Source organism: Eptesicus fuscus, chromosome 15 (genome assembly GCF_027574615.1).
Source record: "Eptesicus fuscus isolate TK198812 chromosome 15, DD_ASM_mEF_20220401, whole genome shotgun sequence".
NCBI classification, from domain to species: domain Eukaryota; kingdom Metazoa; phylum Chordata; class Mammalia; order Chiroptera; family Vespertilionidae; genus Eptesicus; species Eptesicus fuscus.
The window spans coordinates 62,774,065-62,795,173 of NC_072487.1; the positions used below are offsets into that span (position 1 = coordinate 62,774,065).

The window sequence follows — 21,109 nt, forward strand, 5'->3', positions numbered from 1 at the left end:
GAGAGAGAAACATCAATGTGAGAGAGAAACATTGATTGATTGCCTCCTGTATGTGCCGCAACTTGGGATTGAACCCATAACCTAGGGATGTGCCCTGACCAGGAATTGAACTTGCAATCTTTTGGTGTATGGGATGACACTCAAACCGACTGAGCCACCAGCGAGGGCAGTGCCATTAATCTTCATATTTGTAAATGTAAAGATATATTTTTATAAATAACAGTTTTTCAGGTAGGATCAAGAGACTTTCAGTTTTTATTTTATAACTTATGTTTTAAATTTCACAACTGTAGTGTATTCATGTGTTATTTGTATACTTAGGAAATAGAAAATAGAAATATAGAAGACCAGAAAAGTAGAATTAAAATATCTTTAACTTAGTGCCTTATTGTGTCTTCTTGCTATCAAGTATTGACACACAGAAACTTTAATGATATATAAAACTTTTATGATATATAAAAACATACCTAGGAGACAAGGAAGAAGTTCATTAATTTGCTGAACCCTAAAATTACAATACCAGCTCTAACAAATTTCACAAGCCAACGGGGGTCCTCTAAAGAGATCAGTGGTCTCAACCTTGGCTACTCACTGAAATCATATGGGTGCTTTAAAACTACTGATACCTAGGCTGCATCTCAGTGATTCTGACTTAATTAATCTGGGTGTGGCCCTGAGCATCAGGATCTTCTTATATGCTAAATATGTGGAGGATAATGTTATTCACAGAATACAAGGAAAAAGAATCCGGCTAGAACTAGCTTAAAATTCTGGAATACTACTCAGCTATCAGAAAAAAAGAAAAAAAAAAAAAAGAAAAGAAAAGATGAAATACTGCTATTTGCGATTTGCGACAACATGGATAGATTTTGAGAATATCATGCTAAATGAAAAAAGTCATAAAAAAGTTAAGAACCAAATGATTTCACTCATATGTGGGATATAAAACTGAAAGAAACAAATGAACAAACAAGACAAACAAAGACTCATAGACTCAACAGTATGGTGGTTACCAGAGAAAAGGGATGTGGGAAGGGTATTAAAGGGTAAAGGAGGTCAAATATATGGTGATGGTAGAATATTTGACTTTGGGTGGTGGGTACACAATGCACAATACACTTGAAACCTATATAATCTTGTTACCAATGTCACCCCTAAAAATTTAGTAATAAAAAAAAATCCCCTCCATCTAAAACAGGTTACTCAGTAGCTCCCTCCAGTGCTAGCCTTGGAGGATTGGCCTCAGGAGGAAACCAGGAAACATCCTGTTGAAAAGTTCCTGAGCCACTGTCTCTGCAGAAGCTCCTCAGAGGGATGAGGTCCAATCTCAGCTTTCTTAACGAGGCTCTGGGGAGCTCTTGCGGGCGAACCTCCAGGCTCCTTTACTTGGATGATAATTAACTACTTAGAGCATCTCTTACAAACCAATTGAATAGAATCCAGGTGCAAAAGTTTGGCTCCTCCTTGTGAATGGTTGGTTGGGAATTAAACCAGTTGTCTCTTAGCACATCAGATCAGTCTCAAGGTAACCATGGCTACAACTGATCTCAACACAGCCCCTGGTCAGAGAAACAGACTACCAAGGCACATTTATCACACCGTCTAGTCTGAGAAGCGTGCTTTACCTTGAGAGCAAAAGTGTCGATCTCCTGTTCAGAAGGACATGGGCTCATCTGGTTCAGAATTCTGAAGTAGGAGCCAAGAAGGGACTGTGGGGAATGTCATGGCTGTTCTTGGTGATATCCTCACACAGGTTAAAATGTAGCCTCAGACAGCTCCCACTTCTCCCCATGGTGTTTGGGTAGGCACTTCTGATTTAGAGTTAGTCAATTTTGAGTTTGAATTCTATTTACTATTTACCTGATGATGACTTTGGGTAAGTCAGTTCACCTCTTTGAACTTCAGTTTCCTCATCATTAAAATGAGGTTATTAATTTCCATCAGTCAGAATTATGGATGATTGATTTGTGCTAGTTGCCTTTCCATTACCATGATAACCTTGTGTACATGTGTTGGCACCTTTAAATTTATTAAACAGTCCAATTATAAAATGGGCAGAGGACCTGAATAGACACTTCTCCAAAGAGGACATACAGATGACCAAAAGACATATGTTCTCAACATCACTAATCATCAGAGATATGCAAATTAAAACCACTATGAGGTATCACCTCCCTGTTAGGATGGCTAGCATCAATAAATCAACAAACAAGTGCCGGCAAGGATGTGGAGAAAAAGGAAACCTACCTAGTAAACTGCTGGTGGGAATGCAGACTAGTACAGCCATTAGGGAAAACAGTGTGGAGTTTCCTCAAAAATTTGAAAATAGAAATGCTGTTTGACTCAGTGACCCCACTTCTAAGAGTATATCCCAAAAAACCCAAAACACCAATTAGAAAGAATATATGCACCCCTATGTTCATAATTTACAATAGCTAAGATCTGGAAACAGCCAAGTGCCCATCAGTAAATGAGTGGATAAAAAAAGCTGTGGTACATTTACACAGTGGAATATTTTGCAGCTGTAAAAAAGAAGGAATTATTATCATTTGTGACAGCATGAATTGATCTGGAGATTATTATGCTAAGTGAAATAAATCAGTCAGAGACAGAGAAAAATAACATACGATCTCACTTATATGTGGAATCTAATGAACAAAATAAACTGATGAACAAAATAGAACCAGAGGCATGGAAACATGGAACAGACTGATGAATCTCAGAAGGGTAGGGGAAGGGAGATTAACCAAAGAATTTATATTCATATATGCATTGCCCATGGACACAGACAATAGGGTGGTGAAGGCCTTGGGTGGGGCGGGAACTGGGTAAAGGAGGGCAGTGGGGAAAGAGAAGGGGATATTTGGAATACTCTCAACAATAAAGATAAAAAAGAAGTATACACACACACACACACACACACACAGAGTTTTACACACACACACACACACACACACACACACACACACACACATCCTATCTAATAATAGAGTAACATGTAAATTACCATCACTCTGCTACGCCCATGATTGGGCGGTGGGAGGCTGGGGGCCGGGACTCAGGGTGGCCTATCCGGCCATTGAGAGGCACAGATCCGCTGCCACTGAGGGGGGCTACCCTGCTGTTGAGAGGCGCAGGGGGCGGGACTCCCGCCCCCTGTGCCTCTCAACGGCCAGATCCGCGGCCGCTGAGGGGGCCTGCCACGGACACCCAGCTGTGCCTCTCAACAGCAGGGTAGCCAGGTGTCTGCGGCAGCCCCCCTCAGCGGCTGCGGACCATCAAAAGTGGGGGAGCTGGGTGCCTGTCTGCTCCGGCACCAGGCCTTTCAGAAGCCTCCGCTGAGCCAGAGGCTTCTGAAAGGCCTGGTGCACCAGCGGACAGGCACCCAGCTGAACCGCAAAAAGCGAAAGCGTGTAGGGGACCCTACACGTGCATGATTCAATCATGCACTGGGCCTCTAGTATAAATATATGATAAAAAGTACAGTTGGCCCTCTGTACCCATGGGTTTTGTATCAGCAGATTTAAGCAACTATGGATAGAAAATATTAAAAATGAATGTTACCTATTGATGACATGGACTATGTAATTAGGCTTACAATAGTTATGTTTGTACTGAACTTGTACAGACATTTTTTTCTTGTCATTCCCTAAACAATGCTAGTATAACAGTATAACTAGTATAACAACATTGGCATAGCATTTACATTGCCTTAGGTATTATAAGTAATCTAGAGATTATTTAAAGTATAAGGGAGGACGTGCACAGGTTATATACAAATACTACATCATTTTATACAAGGGACTTGAGCATCCATGGATGTTGGTATTTTGGGGAGGCCCTGGAAGCAATCCAGGGGACAGTAGTATATGCTGGCTCACCACGTGATGGAAATTATGAGAGGGCATTGTGGTCAGAAAACTCAGGAAAATTTGGATCTCACTCTAAGACTCAGTTGCCCAAGGAAACTTGGCAAAGTGGAAGCAAAGCAGCACAGAATCTGAATGCAGAGAGTAAAAAAAAAAAAAAGCTAATTTTATCATTGAAGCTGAATGCAAATGGTTTATTTGGAGAAAATACTTGCAAATGCATATAGTAAACAAATGGTTAATATGTACTAGTACTTTCTGCTCCCATGGCCATAGGATACATTGTAATCAATCTTTATTCATCCTTCTTCATTCAGCCCGGAGGTAGGGAAAAGATTTTTTCACTACAGTATTTCAGGAAGTCCTTATTAAATTATCAGAGTAGGTATGGAAGTGAAAACTAATTTGCCATGCATGCAACAAAGGAATGAAATTGGGCAATATATACTCACCCAGACTGTCTCATCCTAGGTTTGGCATGATTGAGGCAAAATCAAAGGCATTTAAAGACTCCTTATTCTGTCATTTAAAATCTTTAAGATCATCCATTTATTCCTTGTCTAAAATACCATGAAAGATTAATTTGTTTGACTTAGACATTTCCATCTATTAAGATACAAACACCAGGAGAGAATGATACAGAATCACAATAAACTGTGGATTTTCTTCACAACACAAAACAATATAATTCATCTGGCTGCGTTGCTATATAATTCATTCTCCAACTAAATTGAAGCTTGTTTTATATCAGGCATTCTCAACAAAGCTTCTTACTAGTAGTTTATATCATTTTCTTTTCTCCAGTGGCCGCAGAAAACATTTCTGATTACGTGGAATAAATCTTTCATTCTTAAAAAAAAATGACACAGACAAGACACCTGGAAACACATGTATCTATCTCTAGAGAGGAGAGCACACAGGCAAGTAGCCCCAGGAAGAATCAGGTGATGAATGCACTCTAAGCATATGATGGATGCACTCTGAGCATATGAAGGAGAGGAAGAGTCGAGACCAAAACATGTGTAGAAGCTAGAGCTGGCTCACTAATAGTGAATTAGGTGCTTGATGTCAGTTGTTGGGAATCTAATGACCAGAACCCAGGATATTCAGCTGTTGGGAGAATTTAAAGAAAGGGTATGATCAGGGAACAGACTCTACATTGGGCAGCTTCTAGTCTTATAGGAAGTTGACACACACACACACACCTGGAAAAAATTCTAACAGTTTCAAATAGTATAGAGTGGTTATGTATGCATAAACATCTCTGTACATATGTACTTTCTGTATAGATATGTATAAAAATTTTCTGGATATTCAGTGACCAAACAGGGCTGACTTTATAAGTAGATAGAAATATGGAAGTTTCCAAATAAATATGGAAGGAGTAAAGAGAATGTGATTTTCTGGAATGGAGAGATATTATGGGGTAGGTCTGCAATCATAGCGCAGGTACTAAAACTGCGCGGAACTGTCCCTGCCATGGCACGACAGAGACCACAGGGTGGAGAACCACAGGGTGCAGCTACAAAGGTGAAAGAATGTTTCTCCACCAAAGACTTGCCTCAGGTGCTGGTCGCGAGTGTTTGTGTGTACACGTTAGTGTGCAAGTGTGTGTGTGTGTGTGTGTACAAACACACCATACCTTGCAATTAGGGTCCATGAATTTTGTTGATTGTTGTAGTAGAAAGCCTATCCATTTCAGACTTAATCCTGTTTATCAGTTTCTCTAAGCTCCGTTTCATGTCTTTGTTTCTTAAACTGTAGACAAATGGGTTCAACATTGATGTCAATACAGTGTATATGATCGTTGCTATTCGGTCCTTGACAGTATAGTTTGATAATGGCTGGAAATAGACATAGCTTATACTCCCATAAAACAGAGTCACCACAATGAGATGGGAGCTGCAGGTGGAGAAGGCTTTGCGTTTTCCAGCAGCCGAGGGAATATTAAGGACAGCAATGAGGATCCTTAGGTAAGAAATGATGATGCAGGCAAATGGGGCCATCACAGAGGCCAGCCCTTCTGTCATGGCTACAACTTCATTGATAGAGGTAGAAGAGCAGGCCAGTTTCAGAACAGGGTTGACATCACAAAAGAAGTGATGGATAACATTTGATGCACAAAAGGTGAGTCGATTCACCAGGAGAACATATAGGAGGGAGTGGAGGCAGGAGAAAGCTATGGAAAAGACCACTAGCAACAGACAGCGTTTGTGGTTCATAACAGTGACGTAGTGGAAAGGGTTACAAATGGCTACATAGCGGTCAATGGCCATAGCTGCCAGGAGATAACTATCCATGTTTCCAAAGACCAGGAAGAAATACATCTGTGCCAGACATTCAGCATAGAAAATGGTCTTTGTGTCTGATAGGAAGTTCACTAACATCTTGGGGACTATGACTGTTGCGTAGCAAATATCAGCAAAGGACAAGATGCTCAGGAGGAAATACATGGGGTTTTGGAGTTGAGGATCAGAGCGGATAGCCAAGATGATGAGCAGATTTCCCATCAAGGTGACCAGGTACATGATAAGGAAGAGGGCAAAGAGTGGCTTCTGGTCCTCAGGGCGAGAGGAGAGTCCCAAGAGGATGAATTCAGGAAGTCTTGTCAGGTTGCACATTTCCATGGACTTATATGCACCTGAAGGTAAACAACACTGTCAATAAATGATTCTTGTTATCTAGAATGTGTATTTTATATCTTGTTTTTATACTGAGCTGTTATTAATAGAGCATTTACTCCAGTGTTTTTCTTCCTGAATATGGAAAAATCAGAGCCGAAAGTGTGTTTTAACTTGTTCTTTTAAAATCTTTGAGATAGAAATCTAAAGAAAAAGATAAGAAGCAGGGGGAAAGAAAGAGAGAGAGAGAGAATAGGTTGGAGAGCTGAATTTTCTTTTCTGCCTCCTGACTCTGAGCTGATAAATGACAGGCCCCACAGATGCAGGCTTTGAATCAGGTTCAGTTCAGCTTTAGATTAAGGATTATCAGTGGCTAGTCCATATCCAGCTAATCATGATAGCTAGCTCACCTAGCTTGTGGTTGATGAATAACTATCATTTTAAGTCAAGATGCCTCTTTCCACATAATCTACAATGGAAACAAGAAAGTCATTTAAAGAACATTGAATTGAATGTAAACAGTTACAGGGAAAAGGAAGATGGAGGAAGGGAAAGTGAGAGAAAGGGAGTGAATTTGTGTGAAAAAATACTCTAGCAAACTTCCCTACTTTTTGGCTGATAATTTATATCCTGAGATCGGGGAACTGTGCCTCACAAGTAAACAAGGGCAAAGGGAGATTGAACTTTAGAGTATAGATGCAAAAGACATCAACATTTAGCATGAACATATGTTAGCTCTCTTATTTAGTGTCTCTCTGAGATAAGATATTCCCACTTCTCAACAGGCATTCTCAAAGTTGATTTCTTACCTAGAAAGGACATTGAGCTCTTGTGTAATGTGTTCTATTTATTCCACTCCCTTCCTTTATGCTCCATGAAATGATTTGTCAAAAAGAAGACAAAACTCTGCCAAGAAATAGCATACAGAATGGTACCTGATAAAAATCTCCAAATGCTTCTTGAATCCAAATGTTCCCTTCCTTGGATTCTTATCATCCTTCATAGGTGTAGATACTCATATGCCCTGCTTCTCTCATGGGAATATCCTCTGAGACTGTCTCACTAAGTTTCTGATGTTTGATGAGGGAGAGAGTAAGAAAACAAACATCTATTAACTTAGTGCAAGGTTGTCTCCAAGGAGCCAGAGGAACTTACAAGTGTTCTCCCTTTTCAGGTGGCCTACATGCCTCTCCTTGACTCTGGGTATAATGCAACATCTGCTTAGCCTGGAGTAGGTGTTGGAAACAGGCAATACTTTTCTGTCCTTGGCTCTTCCAACCTTTCTGGGGGCTTACCTGGGAGATGTCATCCCATGTAGCACTGAGGACAGAGTACCAGGTAGGACACCAGGATCCAGTTTTTTCTTGAACTTATTAAACTTTGATAAGACCTCCCCTTAGTGCCTCCATTTCTCTGAAGGACAACTACTCAGTGTAGCCCAGCATTGGGTACCTTCTGTTCCACTACTCACAAGTTTAGATACATTTGCTAGTTTAGTAGGTATGACTTTATGATGCTATCCTCCTACAAAAGAGGGTGTTGTAACCTTTGAATCTGGCCTCAGGTCTCCCTTCCCTTGTTAGCCAACCCTCATTCCTTGCTATTACAACTAGGGGAAGCTACCTCTTCAGATCTTTTACTCTTTTTAATTTATGAAAGCACACAGAATTCATACATCAGGGTCCCAACATGCCCTGCCAAATGCACATTGCCTATTTCCTGTCACTGATTTCTAATCACATCTTACAATTCATTCACTTCACTTTCTTTCTTTTTAAAAAAAATAAATCTTTATTGTTCAGATTATTACAGTAGTTCCTCTTTTCCCCCCCTATAGCTCCCTTCAATCTGGTTCCCACCCCATACCCTTACCCTCTCCCCCGCCCCACTGTCCTTGTCCTTAGGTGTATGATATTTGTCCAGTCTCTTCCCTTACCCCCAAACTCCCTTCCCCCCCAGAATTGTCAGTCCACTCCCTTTCTATGCCCCTGATTCTATTATATTCACCAGTTTATTCTGTTCATCAGATTTTTTATTCACTTGATTTTTAGATTCACTTGTTGATAGATATGTATTTGTTGTCACTTTATTGTTCATAATTTTTATCTTTACCTTTTTCTTCTTCTTCCTCTTCTTAAAGAATACCCTTCAGCATTTCATATAATACTGGTTTGGTGGTGATGAACTCCTTTAGCTTTCTCTTATCTGTGAAGCTCTTTATTTGACCTTCAATTCTAAATGATAGCTTTGCTGGATAGAGTAATCTTGGTTGTAGGTTCTTGCTATTCATCACTTTGAATATTTCTTGCCACTCCCTTCTGGCCTGCGTGGTTTCTGTTGAGAAATCAGCTGACAGTCGTATAGGTACTCCCTTGTAGGTAACTAACTGTTTTTCTCTTGCTGCTTTTAATATTCTCTCTTTGTCTTTTGCCCTTAGCATTTTAATTATGATGTGTCTTGGTGTGGTCCTCTTTGGATTCCTTTTGTTTGGGGTTCTTTGTGCTTTCTGGACTTGTAAATCTATTTTTTTCACCAGGTAGGGGAAGTTTTCTGTCATTATTTCTTTAAATAGGTTTTCAATATCTTGCTCTCTCTCTTCTCCTGGCACCCCCATAATTCGGATGTTGGTATGTTTGAAGTTGTCCCAGTGGCTCCTTACACTATCTTTATATTTTTGGATTCTTTTTTCTTTTTGCTTTTCTGGTTGGGTGTTTTTTGTTTCTTTGTATTTCAAATCTTTGACTTGATTCTTGCAATCCTCTAGTCTGCAGTTGGATCTCTGTATATTATTCTTTATTTCAGTAAATGCTTAATTTCTAATTGGTCCTTTTTCATATTCTTGAGGGTCTCACTAAATTTATCAGAGGTTTCTAGAAGATTCGTGAGTAACCTAATAACCGTGGTTTTGAACTCTATATCCAGTAGTTTGCTTTCCTCTATTTCTTTTATTTATGACCTGTTTCTTTGTCTCCACATTTGGCTGCTTCCCTGAGTTGATAGAGTGGCTTTGTGTACTAGGTGTCCAATAGGGCCCAGTGGCTCAGCCTCCCCAGTTACCTGAGGTTGACACTCTTGTTGCACCCCTTTGTGGGCTGTGTGCACAGTCTTGTTGTAGTTAAGTCTTGATTGCTGTTGGTATCACTGGGAGGAATTGACCACCAGACCAATTGACTGTGAGGACCAGTTGTGTCTACAATGGGAGAACTGCTGTGTTGGAGACACCCTTATGGGGCAGGACTTGCTTCAGAGGGGCTTTGGTGCTCACTGAGTCTGCCCCTTGAGTGTGTCGCTTATGGATGTGAAGAGTTGTACTCTAATATGGTCTCACTCTGACCACTGGGTACACTGGCTCTTGGATCTCCAAGGAGGTGCTAATTTAGCCTCTGCCTGAGGCCATCCAGCAGGAGCTACAGAGAGATCTGCAGATTCCTCCTCTTTGTTTGGGGTTTGGAAGTGCCCAGATGAGGCCCAGCTGTGAAGCAATGCAGGCTACTGTCTAGGCCTTCTTTTGGAAGCTTTGGTGCTCTTTGACCCAGCTACAGTTTGTTAGGTTTTAGATTGCAAAAGAACAGGCCATTCAAATGCAAAAGCCTCTGCTCACAGCTTAGGTGGGGTTGTAAATTGGGTGGGGCGGGATCTCAGGGAATCATCAGGGTGGAGCAAACCACAATGGCTGCCAGTCTGCTCTGCCTTGGAGAGGTCCCGGGATCTCTGTGTCCTGTGGCCCCGTTCAGGAACAATGATCGCTGCAAGCACCTCTGCGAGAAAGCTACCCTGGCATTCTGGCTCGATGTCAGACAGTCCAGTTTCTACCCGTATGAGTCTGGGTCCCCATAGTCTCGCCCGGAACTGGAGTTCAGAGCAATTGGGAGCTTGTATCTCCCTCCCGATTGAAAAAGACAACAGTGTACCCAGTTGCCAGCCCTTTTCTGTGCGCGCCTCTGTACCTCTGCTCCTCCTATCAGTTTCAGTGCGCTTTTCTCTTTCCTTCTAGTTGTAGAATTTCCACTCAGCTAGCCTGCCCATGGTTCTGGATGATATCCGTTTTATCTTTTAGTTGTAGTTTTGATGTGGTTGTGCGAGGCAGCAAATACAAGTGTGTACCTATGCCTCCATCTTGGTTCCTCCCACCACTCACTTCACTTTCTTATATTTCTCCCTTCAACTGGGTCTTCAAGCTCAAACACAGCTTCTTACAAAAAGCTTTCTTTGATGAACTAATGGAATGTCTTTTCTGCTCCCTTAGTATGTGAATTGTCATTAAACACAAATCACGTTCATTGTTACATAATTTTTCACTTAAAGGAAGACAACTAACATTTAGGTCTTCAGTAATTTATAAGCTCTTTTCATGCAACCCACATAACCACCTCATACCAGGTGTACTTATTGTCTTCATTTTTATAGTGACTTAGAAAAACAGGGTAACTATTAAACATAACTTGAACCAAAGGCCATTTGAATCCAAACCATGTAGTTGAAACTTTCTGTTTTTCTCTGACAAAGTTAAAATTTTATATTAAGGAACAGCTTTCAAATGACTAATGGAGCAAAAATTTTGCCTTACTTTGCCAGATTAAACTTGAAAGTATGTACTTTTAGAATAAGCACTACTTTTCTTTGGAGCATTAATTCAAATGCAGGCATGTTTCCAGAAACTATACTCTATATTTTCTATGATTCAGCTCTCATATTTTATTGATAGCTGATATCTGAGAGACTAATATTTTCTCACATTTTAACATTTCTTATATGGGGTGAATTTAAATATATGGCAGCATTTAGTTGGCAGCATTTTATGCCACAATGTTACATTAAAATAATACATCTTATGCTCAACTTTACTAGCTATTTGGGAAGTGAGAATCAAAACTAAAGATCAACCAAAGGACTTGTATGCATGCATATAAGCCTAACCAATGGACACAGACAACAGGGGGGTGAGGCATGAGTGTGTGTGTGTGGGGTTTTAGGGGGGGGGTAATTGGGGGATAAGGACACACATGTAATACCTTAATCAATAAAGAAATTAAAAAAAATAAAAATAACTGTGAGTGCCCTAGCTAGCTTGGCTCAGTGGATAAAGTATTGGACTGTGGACTGAAGGGTCCCAGGTTCGATTCTGGTCAAGGGTATATTCCCGGGTTGCGGGCTCAATCCCCAGTAGGGGGTGTGCAGGAGGCAGCTGATCAGTGATTTTCTCTCATCATTGATGTTTCTCTCTCTCCCTCTCCCTTCCTCTCTGAAATTAACAAAAATATATTAAAAAAAACCCTATAATGAGATACCACCTCACACCTTTTAGAATGGCTGTTATCAACAGGACAAGTAATAACAAGTGTTGGAGAGGTTATGGAGAAAAAGGAACTCTCATTCTCTGCTGGTGGGAATGTAAACTGGTATAGTCACTATGAAAAGCAGTTTGGAGGTTCCTAAAAAAATTAAGAATATTTACCATATGTCCCAGAAACCCTTCTACTGGGTATCTACCCAGAAAATTTGAGAACATTTATTCTGAAAGATATATGCACCATGTGTTCATTGCAGCATTATTCACTATGGCCAAGTCATGGAAACAACCGACGTGTCTTTTGATAGATGATTGGATAAAAAAAGATCTGATACATATATATAACGGAATACTACTCAGACATAAGAAAAAGTGAAATACTCATGTGGGATATAAAACAAAGCAATAAATGAACAAACAAGACAAGCAAACAAAAATTCATAGGTATAGACAACAGTATGGTGATTACCAGGGGACCCATGAGTACACAAAACACTATTGGGGAGAAAATATGTTAGAGGACTCATGCATCCCTATTTCAAAACTTATTACAGTGCTACCATAATAAAAATAATGTGGTACTTGCGAGAGGATAGACCTACAGATCACTGGGATATAATTGATTGTCCAGGAATAAACCTATTTATTTTTGTCAATTGATTTTTAAAAAAATATATTTTTTTACTGATTTCAGAGAGGAAGGGAGAGGGAGAGAGAGAGAGAGAAACATCAATGATGAGAGAAAATCATTGACTGGCTGCATCCTGCACACCCCCACTAGAGATCGAGCCTGCAACCTAGGCATATGCCCTGACTGGCAATTGAACCATGACCTCCTGGTTCATAGGTTGACCCTCAATCAATGAGCCACGTCGGCCGGGCGTCAATCAATTTTTTATTGTTGACACTATTATAGATGTCTCCCATTCCCCCCCTTCGCCTATCTCTACCCAGCCCCTTGCAATTCCATGTGAATATTAGGATTCCCTTTTCCATTTCTATGAATTAATTGATTGGGATTTTGATAGAGATTGCATTGAATCTGTAGATCAATTTGTGGACACTCACCATTTTAACAATACTAGTATTAAGTCTTCCAATCCAAGTAATGGATTGGAAGACTTAATAAACATGGACTGTACACGTATAGGCAGGGGTAACAACTCAGGTAGAGGGAGTAAAAAACAGCCTAAAATTCAGGACTGTCTGCTTAGGGTGAGACTGGTAGAAATGAATCTCATCCAAACATTTTCAGTCCTCTTACTTTCCCCCCAAAGTAAGTAGCACTGTTAGAAAATCAAATAGCTGCTCTGCAAACAAAAATAAATGTATTACACTTTTTGAGGAAATTGATTACATTTTGTTTGATTAGAATCTCTTTGTGTTTCCAGAGAATTTTGATCATATTTACCTATTAGTAGTTAGCATGGGACTGAGTTTCTTCTGTGCAGGTCAATGGTGGAAAATACTGGTATGTATTCAGTTTGTAACCATTTCCATGATATATAATCTATATCAATAAGCCATATGTCATTATTATTATATTTTATAATGAGACTAAAAATTTCTCCAGTTTGCATAGTCTCATATTTTTTGATGTGCTGCTCTACACCCTGCTCTTTCTTTTATACTCAAAGACTTATTTAAATCAAGTATTGTGAGGATGATAGTTCCTAAAATTAGAGAAGCAAAATGGCTGGATGAAATCCAGCAAAAGCATGCAATTAGATGAGGGTGGGAAATGAGGAAGTCATTGGAAAGTGGTCAGAGTTGTCCTATTGCTATCTCATAAAGCCTCATGCCTTGCAACTAATGCAACTGAATTAAAAAAGCAAATAATAATTACAGAAATGATAGGTTAGAAAAGATGGTTTCTTGAGGTGATGAAATGAGAATAAATTTCTCCTTGGGGTTTTTTTCTTGCCCACCTGTTGACATTGTGCAAAGCTATGGTGATCCCCACAGGGTAGACCTTCCCTACAGACATAATTGTTTTCAGAAGCTTTTTTTTTTTTTTGCCTCAGTGAGATGTAGGTACAAGGAAGGAGGAGCAGACTTCTCCTGAGCTACAGTCCATGTTTATAAAGAAAGATAGAAGGGCTCAGCCCATTCTAATCAATATTTCATCCGAACTCAATTGGAGGTTTCTGGGGTTGCTAGAGTCTCAGAGTGCATACATGTAAGCAAGGTTGCTTCAATGGGATGAGTTGTCCTGTAGAAGGTTTTTATGGAAAATTACACAAAGGCAATCTCTAATTTTGTGAGAATGTAGCTAGGAGCTCAGACTTTCTAACTTGAGTGTATGATGTTGGATACAGAGAAAATGTGAGGATAAGGTTATAATCTGCCCTAATAGTAAATAAAAAGGGAATAGAAAATAAGACATTATAATCCTTTTGTAGAAAATCACATGATAGTTGTACCAAGAAGACCAACAAATAGAATGTGGTAAAAGTATTAAAATAAAGGTAAGCAATGGGATGGAGGAATTGTCAATAATAACATGATGGGGTCTGTTTTTGAGTGAAAAAATGAGGGTGTGGATGGAGAATATAATCATGCAATTAGGTAGGGTATGGAGAGACATTTCATAGTTTCCAGATATGAGAAATGTGTGACAGCGGATCCAATTTATTTTGTAAGAATTTGAAAGATATATTCTTGAGACAGAGAAAAAGGAAGTTCTAATTTACATATCTCAGATTTAATATTTGTGGTTCATCAACACAGGGTATGGACTAGAAATAGAATTTAGACCAAAAAAGACATTAACTAGTGCACATTCCTAAGATTTAGATATTGATAAAATAGTGAAGACTCATATATCCCTTTGTGCTTTCATCAAAGAAGAAAGACAAGAATACCGGTAAGCAGATTTAGGCCTTGACACTCTAGCTCCCTCCCTTATCTATTACTCTAGATGTCCCTGAAGCACCAGGTGGGAATTGGAAGACCTGAGATGCTTTTTGTTCTCATTTCAGGGATTCTTCCTTTTGTTTTTGTTTGCCAGATTTCAGTTTAGGTTACTATCTTAAGATGTTCAAATCTGTACATGTGCATATCTTCATATTTATTCTAACAAATTACTCTTCTCTCTGACATCAGCATCCTTGATCCCTCAAAGTTGTCTGAACAGGATCTACAGAGCTCAGGCTCTGATGGGAGCATGTTGAGATATTGGAAAATAGGAAAGATAAAGAGATGAATCTTGATGAAGTCAGCCAGTAAGAGCACTACAACTTCTTATTGCTTTTATTGCATATAATTGGTTTAAAATTACAGTTTTGCTGTACTTGGGAAAAATGGACTCTATGTTATTACATTCTTATCCTCATAGTGGATAAATCTATACTTTTTGTTTCTTTTTGCCCCTTGGAAGCCATTTTCTCTCCTTTTCCCCAGGAAGAGACTTATTCCCTCTCCCTTTCTTCTCATCTCTTCTTCCCTTTCACCTTCACCTATACCTCAATATAGACATCCCTATGTGGCCTCTGCCTTGAATGAGTAATAGGACCACAACAGCATATAGTTGAGCTATATCTATGGACACAGAGAAGGATACAGGGAGAAATAAAGATAAAAGGTAAGTTTTACATTTTAAGTTTCTGTTTTATGTGTGATCTTTTAGAGTAAAGAAAGCACCAATAGAGATGTCCTTAAATGGTTTTGATTCTTTATCTCAATGTTAGGAGTATTCTCCTTCAGTTGGGTGGAACACTGGTCTCATCAAAGAATAAATGCAACTATAGCACACCATTTGGCTTACATAGTTATACTAATGTAAATGTTGTCTGTTGATTCTCTTTTACCTGGAAGAGTTACCTATAGTTATAGCTCCTAATTTATATATTTTCAATCTTGACAATAAACAAATATGGTACAGCTTTCCAAAGTTAGGGAGATTGCAGGGTTGAAGACGATAGGTATAGCCTTAAGTTGATGGAATAAGAAATACAGATTTAAGTATGTTATTTAAAAGCAAAAAAGTAACTAATTGTAGAACTAAAATAATCATCCAAAAATGGGGGAAAGGGTGGAGAAAAGAGTGGGGATTATGTAAACAAGATAAAACTTCATCTTTCATAATAAAGTCAAAAGATAATCCTAAATTGATAAAATTGTTACATAGACTATAAACAAATAGTATATTATTTAAAGGCATTAACGTTGAGAGAGAAACCAAGATGGTGGCATAGGTAAACATCTGAAATTGCTGCCTCGCACAACCACTTCAAAACTACAACTAAAAGACAAAATGAACATCATCCAGAACCACAGGAAGGCTGGCTGAGTGGAAATTCTACAACTAGAAGGAAAGAGAAAAGCACACCGAGACTCAGAGGAGCTGTGGAAGTAAAGTGCAGAGGTACGGAGGCGCGCGTGCGGAAAGGGCTGGCAACTGAGTATGCAGTTGTCTTTCTCAGTTGGGAGGGAGACACAAGCTCTCGACTGCTCTGAACTCCAGTTCTGGGCGAGACTCTGGGGACCCAGACTCATACTGGGAGAAACTGGACTGTCTGGCATTGGGTGGAACTCGAGGGCGGCTTTCTCTCAGAGGTACTTGCAGTGATTACTGTGGGACACTGAGACCCAGAGGCCTCTTAGGGCAGGGCTGAGGATCAGCCATTGCTGTTTGCTCCGCCCTGTGGATTCCCTGAGACCCCGCCCCACCCAAGCTGTGTGCAGAGGCTTTTGAATATGAATGGCTTGGCTCTTTGCAATCTAAAATTACCTAACAAATTTCAGCTGGGTCAGAGAGACCCAGAACATCCAAAAGAAGGCCCAAGGCCCCACAGCAGCTTGCATTGCGTCACAGCTGGGCCTCATCTGGGCACCTCCAAACCCCAAACAAAGAAGAGGAATCTGCAGATCTCTCCGTAGCTCCTGCTGGGTGGCCTCAGGCAGAGGCTAAATTAGCACCTCCTTAGAGATCCAAGAGCCAGTGTACCCAATGGTCAGAGTGGGACCATCCAGATTACAACTCCTCAGATCCATAAGGGACACACTCAGGGGGCAGACTCAGTGAGCACCAAAGCCCTACTGAAGCAAGTCTTGCCCCATAAGGGTGTCTCCAGCACAGAAGTTCTCCCATCGTAGACACAGCTGATTCTCACAGCCAATTGGCCTGGTGGTCAATTCCTCCCAGTGATACCAACAACAATCAAGGCTTAACTACAACAAGACTGTGCACACAGCCCACAATGGGGTGCACCAAGAGAGTCCATCTCAGGTAATTAGGGAGGCTGAGCCACTGGGCCCTATAGGACACCTAGCACACAAAGCCACTCTATCAACACAGGGAAGCAGCCAAATGTGGAGACAAAGAAACAGGACACAAATGACACAAATGGAGGAAAGTAAACTACTGGATATAGAGTTTAAAACCACAGTTATAAGGTTACTCAAGAATTTTCGAGAAACCTCTGATAAATTTAGTGAGACCATTGGGGATATGAAAAAGGACCAATTAGAAATTAAGCATACACTGACTGAAATAAAGAATAATATACAGAGATCCAACAGCAGACTCGAGGATCGCAAGAATCAAGTCAAAGATTTGAAATACAAAGAAGCAAAAAGCACCCAACCGGAAAAGCAAAAAGAAAAAAGAATCTGAAAATATGAAGCAAGTATAAGGAGCCTCTGGGACAACTTCAAGCGTACCAACATCAGAATTATGGGGGTGCCAGAAGAAGAGAGAGAGCAAGACACTGAAAACCTATTTGAAGAAATAATGAACCAAAACTTCCCCCACCTGATGAAAGAAATAGACTTACAAGTCCAGGAAGCACACAGAATCCCAAACAAAAGGAATCCAAAGAGGACCACACCAAGACACATCATAATTAAAATGCCAAGGGCAAAAGACAAAGAGAGAATATTAAAAGCAGCAAGAGAAAAACAGTTAGTTACCTACAAGGGAGTACCCATACAATTGCCAGCTGATTTCTCAACAGAAACCACGCAGGCCAGAAGGGAGTGGCAAGAAATATTCAAAGTGATGAATAGCAAGAACCTACAACCAAGATTACTCAGCTAAGCTATCATTCAAAATTGAAGGTTAGATAAAGAGCTTCACAGATAAGAAAAAGCTAAAGAAGTTCATCACCACCAAACCAGTATTATATGAAATACTGAAGGGTATTCTTTAAGAAGAGGAAGAAGAAGAAAAAGGTAAAGATAAAAATTATGAACAACAAATACATATCTATCAACAAGTGAATCTAAAAATTAATTGAATAAAGAATCTGGTGAACAGAATAAACTGGTGAATATAATAGAATCAGGGGCATAGAAAGGGAGTGGACTGACAGTTCTCTGGGGGAAAGGGGTGTGGGGGGTGCGGGAAGAGACTGTACAAAAATTGTACACCTATGGATGAGGACAGCGTGGGTGGGGGGGTTAAGGGTAGAGGGTGGGGTGGGAACTGGGTGGAGGGTTATGGGGGGAAAAAAGAGGAACTACTGTAATAATCTGAACAATAAAAATTTATTTAAAAAAATAAAGGCATTAATGTTATGAAACACCAGAAGAGTTAAAAGTAATTAAACATGGAGGTGGGCAAAGTTAGAGAACCCTGCTTTTCATTATATCTTCTCCTATACTCTACTATTTTAAAATTATTTTCTCACACTCACAAAGAAAAAAATTTCATCAAAATATCCTTATCCATATAGCAGCCTCAGAAAGTTACCTCTTTGGTGTACCATTTAGATCTGCCTGTAAGGAAAACCCAAGTTGAAAAGACATGAGAATTCTATCCCTGAAAGATTTTATTATTAATGGGAAATTAATCATTAATAAAATCAGTGATTATATTAATCGCTTCTCTCATTTCAGGTAAATTTAGTTGACTTAATGGAATAAAAACTCCCCTCCCAAAAGAACATACAAAGTTAGGACCAGATCTTTACTCCAGTGCCCCCAACAAGGATGTAGAGACTGACATCTGGCTGGAGTCTTGACATCTTTCCCTTTCCTCTCCAACTCTGACAGCTAGCCAAGTGTGGTGCTTAAGTCCAACAAAACTATACAGGGTCAAGCCCAGTTTTTGTCTCTCAGATCTTTAATATAGTAGTCTCTTTGATTTACTTTTCTCATCTGTAATATTGGTCTGAAAGTACTATAGTTTCTATCATATGGGATTGTTGTGAGAACCAAATGTGTGATATTTAGTATGCTCTTTAGCTCATAACAAGCATCAAGGAAATTCTGTGGATAGTGTGGTGCCTTTCTTGTTATATAGTGAATTTCTTAAAAGCAGAGACTATGTGTAATTTATCTTGCTGTCCTTCATATCTATCAAATTGAAAGATTCTCAGTGATCAATAAAGAACCTGGAATAAACTAAAGAGTGGATGAGTGAGTGGTTGGATAGAAAGATCATGGCAAGGGAAATGAATTAAAGGAAAAAAAAAAACCTCTTTTGGAAACTAGAGTCATTCATGCAAGAAAAGATGTTTCCTAATAGTTATCCCAGAGTAAATTTCAGCATTATTTGATCTTAACACTTGCTTTTCGCAGGGAATGTGGATTGTGTCTATGGCCACTAGAAACAGGACAGAAGTAACTGACTTTGTCTTATTGGGCCTGTCCAGCTGTCCAGAGATGCAGCCAGTTATTTTTGGGATTGTCCTTGCTATGTACCTGGTGGCAGTTATGGGCAATGCCCTGTTAGTAATTGTTGCCCTCTCAGACCCCAAGCTTCAGACCACCATGTATTTCCTGCTCTGCCAACTTTCCTGTATTGACATATTTCTCACAACCATCATTGTTCCCCAGATGCTGGTCCACACACTGTCTGTGAATAAAACCATCTCCTTTAATCACTGCATGCTCCAGCTGTTCTTTTTTATGGCTGTGGGCAGCATGGAAGGCCACCTGTTGGCTGCCATGGCCTATGACCGCTATGTTGCCATCTGTGACCCCTTAAGATACTCTGCCATAATCAGCCGTCGCTTTTTTCTATACATAACCTTGATTTCATGGGTGGTTGTCAGCCTCAATAGCCTCCTTTATAGTGTGTTGGTCACCCGTTTAACCTTCTGTGGCAACCAGGTCACCCACTTCTTCTGTGACATCACACCCTTACTGAAGCTCTCCTGCACCCGACCAGTAGTCAGTGAAATGCTAATATTTACTGAAGGGGTAGCTGTGGTGATCAGTCCCTTCTTCTTCATTCTGGGTTCCTACGCCCGCATTGGTATTGCCATAGCCCGTATGCACTCAGTTGCTGCCCTGCGCAAAGCGCTGTCCACTTGTGGCTCCCACATCCTGGTTGTGCTGCTCCTGTATGGCTCTGTGATCCGCATGTACCTCCGGCCCTCCTCCAGCTATGACTTGGATCAGGATCGCCAGGTCGCCATCTTTTACACAGTAGTTACCCCGATGCTAAACCCACTGATCTACAGCCTGAGGAACCAGGAGGTCAAGGGAGCTCTGCAAAGGCTTTCCAGGAAACTCTGCATCTCAGGAAACTTCCAGCCTGGCTCCCAGGCCACCTGGGAAAGTTAAGATCTAACTTAACGATGCCTCGAATAGATGGGTTGCACTCCTGATAACTGGTATGGTCACATTCCTGTGGGATAATCTTTTCTGTGACTCCTTCTTATTTGGATTTGGCAAGAAGCACGTTTTTGAATAAATAGTTCTGGTCCCTATTGACTGACCTAGAATCTCATCACTTTGAAACTGAAAAGATACTTTTAAATCATCAAACTTGAACCTCTCATCTTTCAGATCTAATATGAGGCATGGGGGATTACTAAGCCGAATTATTACAGATCAGCATGGTCTGCAGAAATTTGATCATTTTTTAATATTTTATTTTTTTCTTTTAAAAATTAATTTATTTTCTCAATTACAGTTGACACACAATGTCATATAAGTTTTAAGTGTACAAAATAGTGATTAGACATTTAAATGACTTAGGAAATATCACTCCCATAAGTCTAGTACCAATCTGACACCATACATAGTTATTGCATTATTGACTGTACTTCCTATGTTATACTTTAAGAAATTTGGTCATTTTAGTGATGATATAGCATGTTGTTTTCCAGAGAGAAGTCAAAGTGAGGTACAATACCACTATACAGAAGAGATATTTTTCAGCAAACCATAGAGTAGTTTAAACCTCTCTTAAAATGGTAATAATTTTATGGTTTCTCATTATTCCAAACTCACAGTAATAATAAGCAGTTTAATACTTATAGTGACTGAATTATTTCATCTGAAATTTTGTGTCACTTCATAAAAGACAGTGTAGGTCACTGATAATAAATAGTGGAGAGGAATCTTCATAGTGGCTCTAACACCAGGAGATGGTG

The 21,109-nt window shown here is 39.9% G+C and overlaps 2 protein-coding genes across 2 annotated transcripts; one reads left to right on the forward strand and one right to left on the reverse strand.

Moving 5' to 3' along the window:
• Positions 1 to 5,518: 5,518 nt before the first annotated feature.
• Positions 5,519 to 6,496, reverse strand: LOC103303931 (olfactory receptor 1L3-like). The gene has a single exon (XM_008160910.2). It carries the CDS (start codon positions 6,494 to 6,496, stop codon positions 5,519 to 5,521), a length of 978 nt encoding a protein of 325 aa, XP_008159132.1.
• A 12,826-nt stretch (positions 6,497 to 19,322) lies between these two features.
• On the forward strand, positions 19,323 to 20,420 carry LOC103303942 (olfactory receptor 1L4-like). The gene has a single exon (XM_008160919.3). It carries the CDS (start codon positions 19,323 to 19,325, stop codon positions 20,292 to 20,294), a length of 972 nt encoding a protein of 323 aa, XP_008159141.1. The 3' UTR covers positions 20,295 to 20,420.
• Positions 20,421 to 21,109: the final 689 nt, after the last annotated feature.

Coding starts and splice junctions, on each gene's coding strand:
- LOC103303931 (XM_008160910.2), bottom strand. CDS start 6,496: ATGGAAATGTGCAACCTGACAAGACTTCCTGAATTCATCCTCTTGGGA.
- LOC103303942 (XM_008160919.3), top strand. CDS start 19,323: ATGGCCACTAGAAACAGGACAGAAGTAACTGACTTTGTCTTATTGGGC.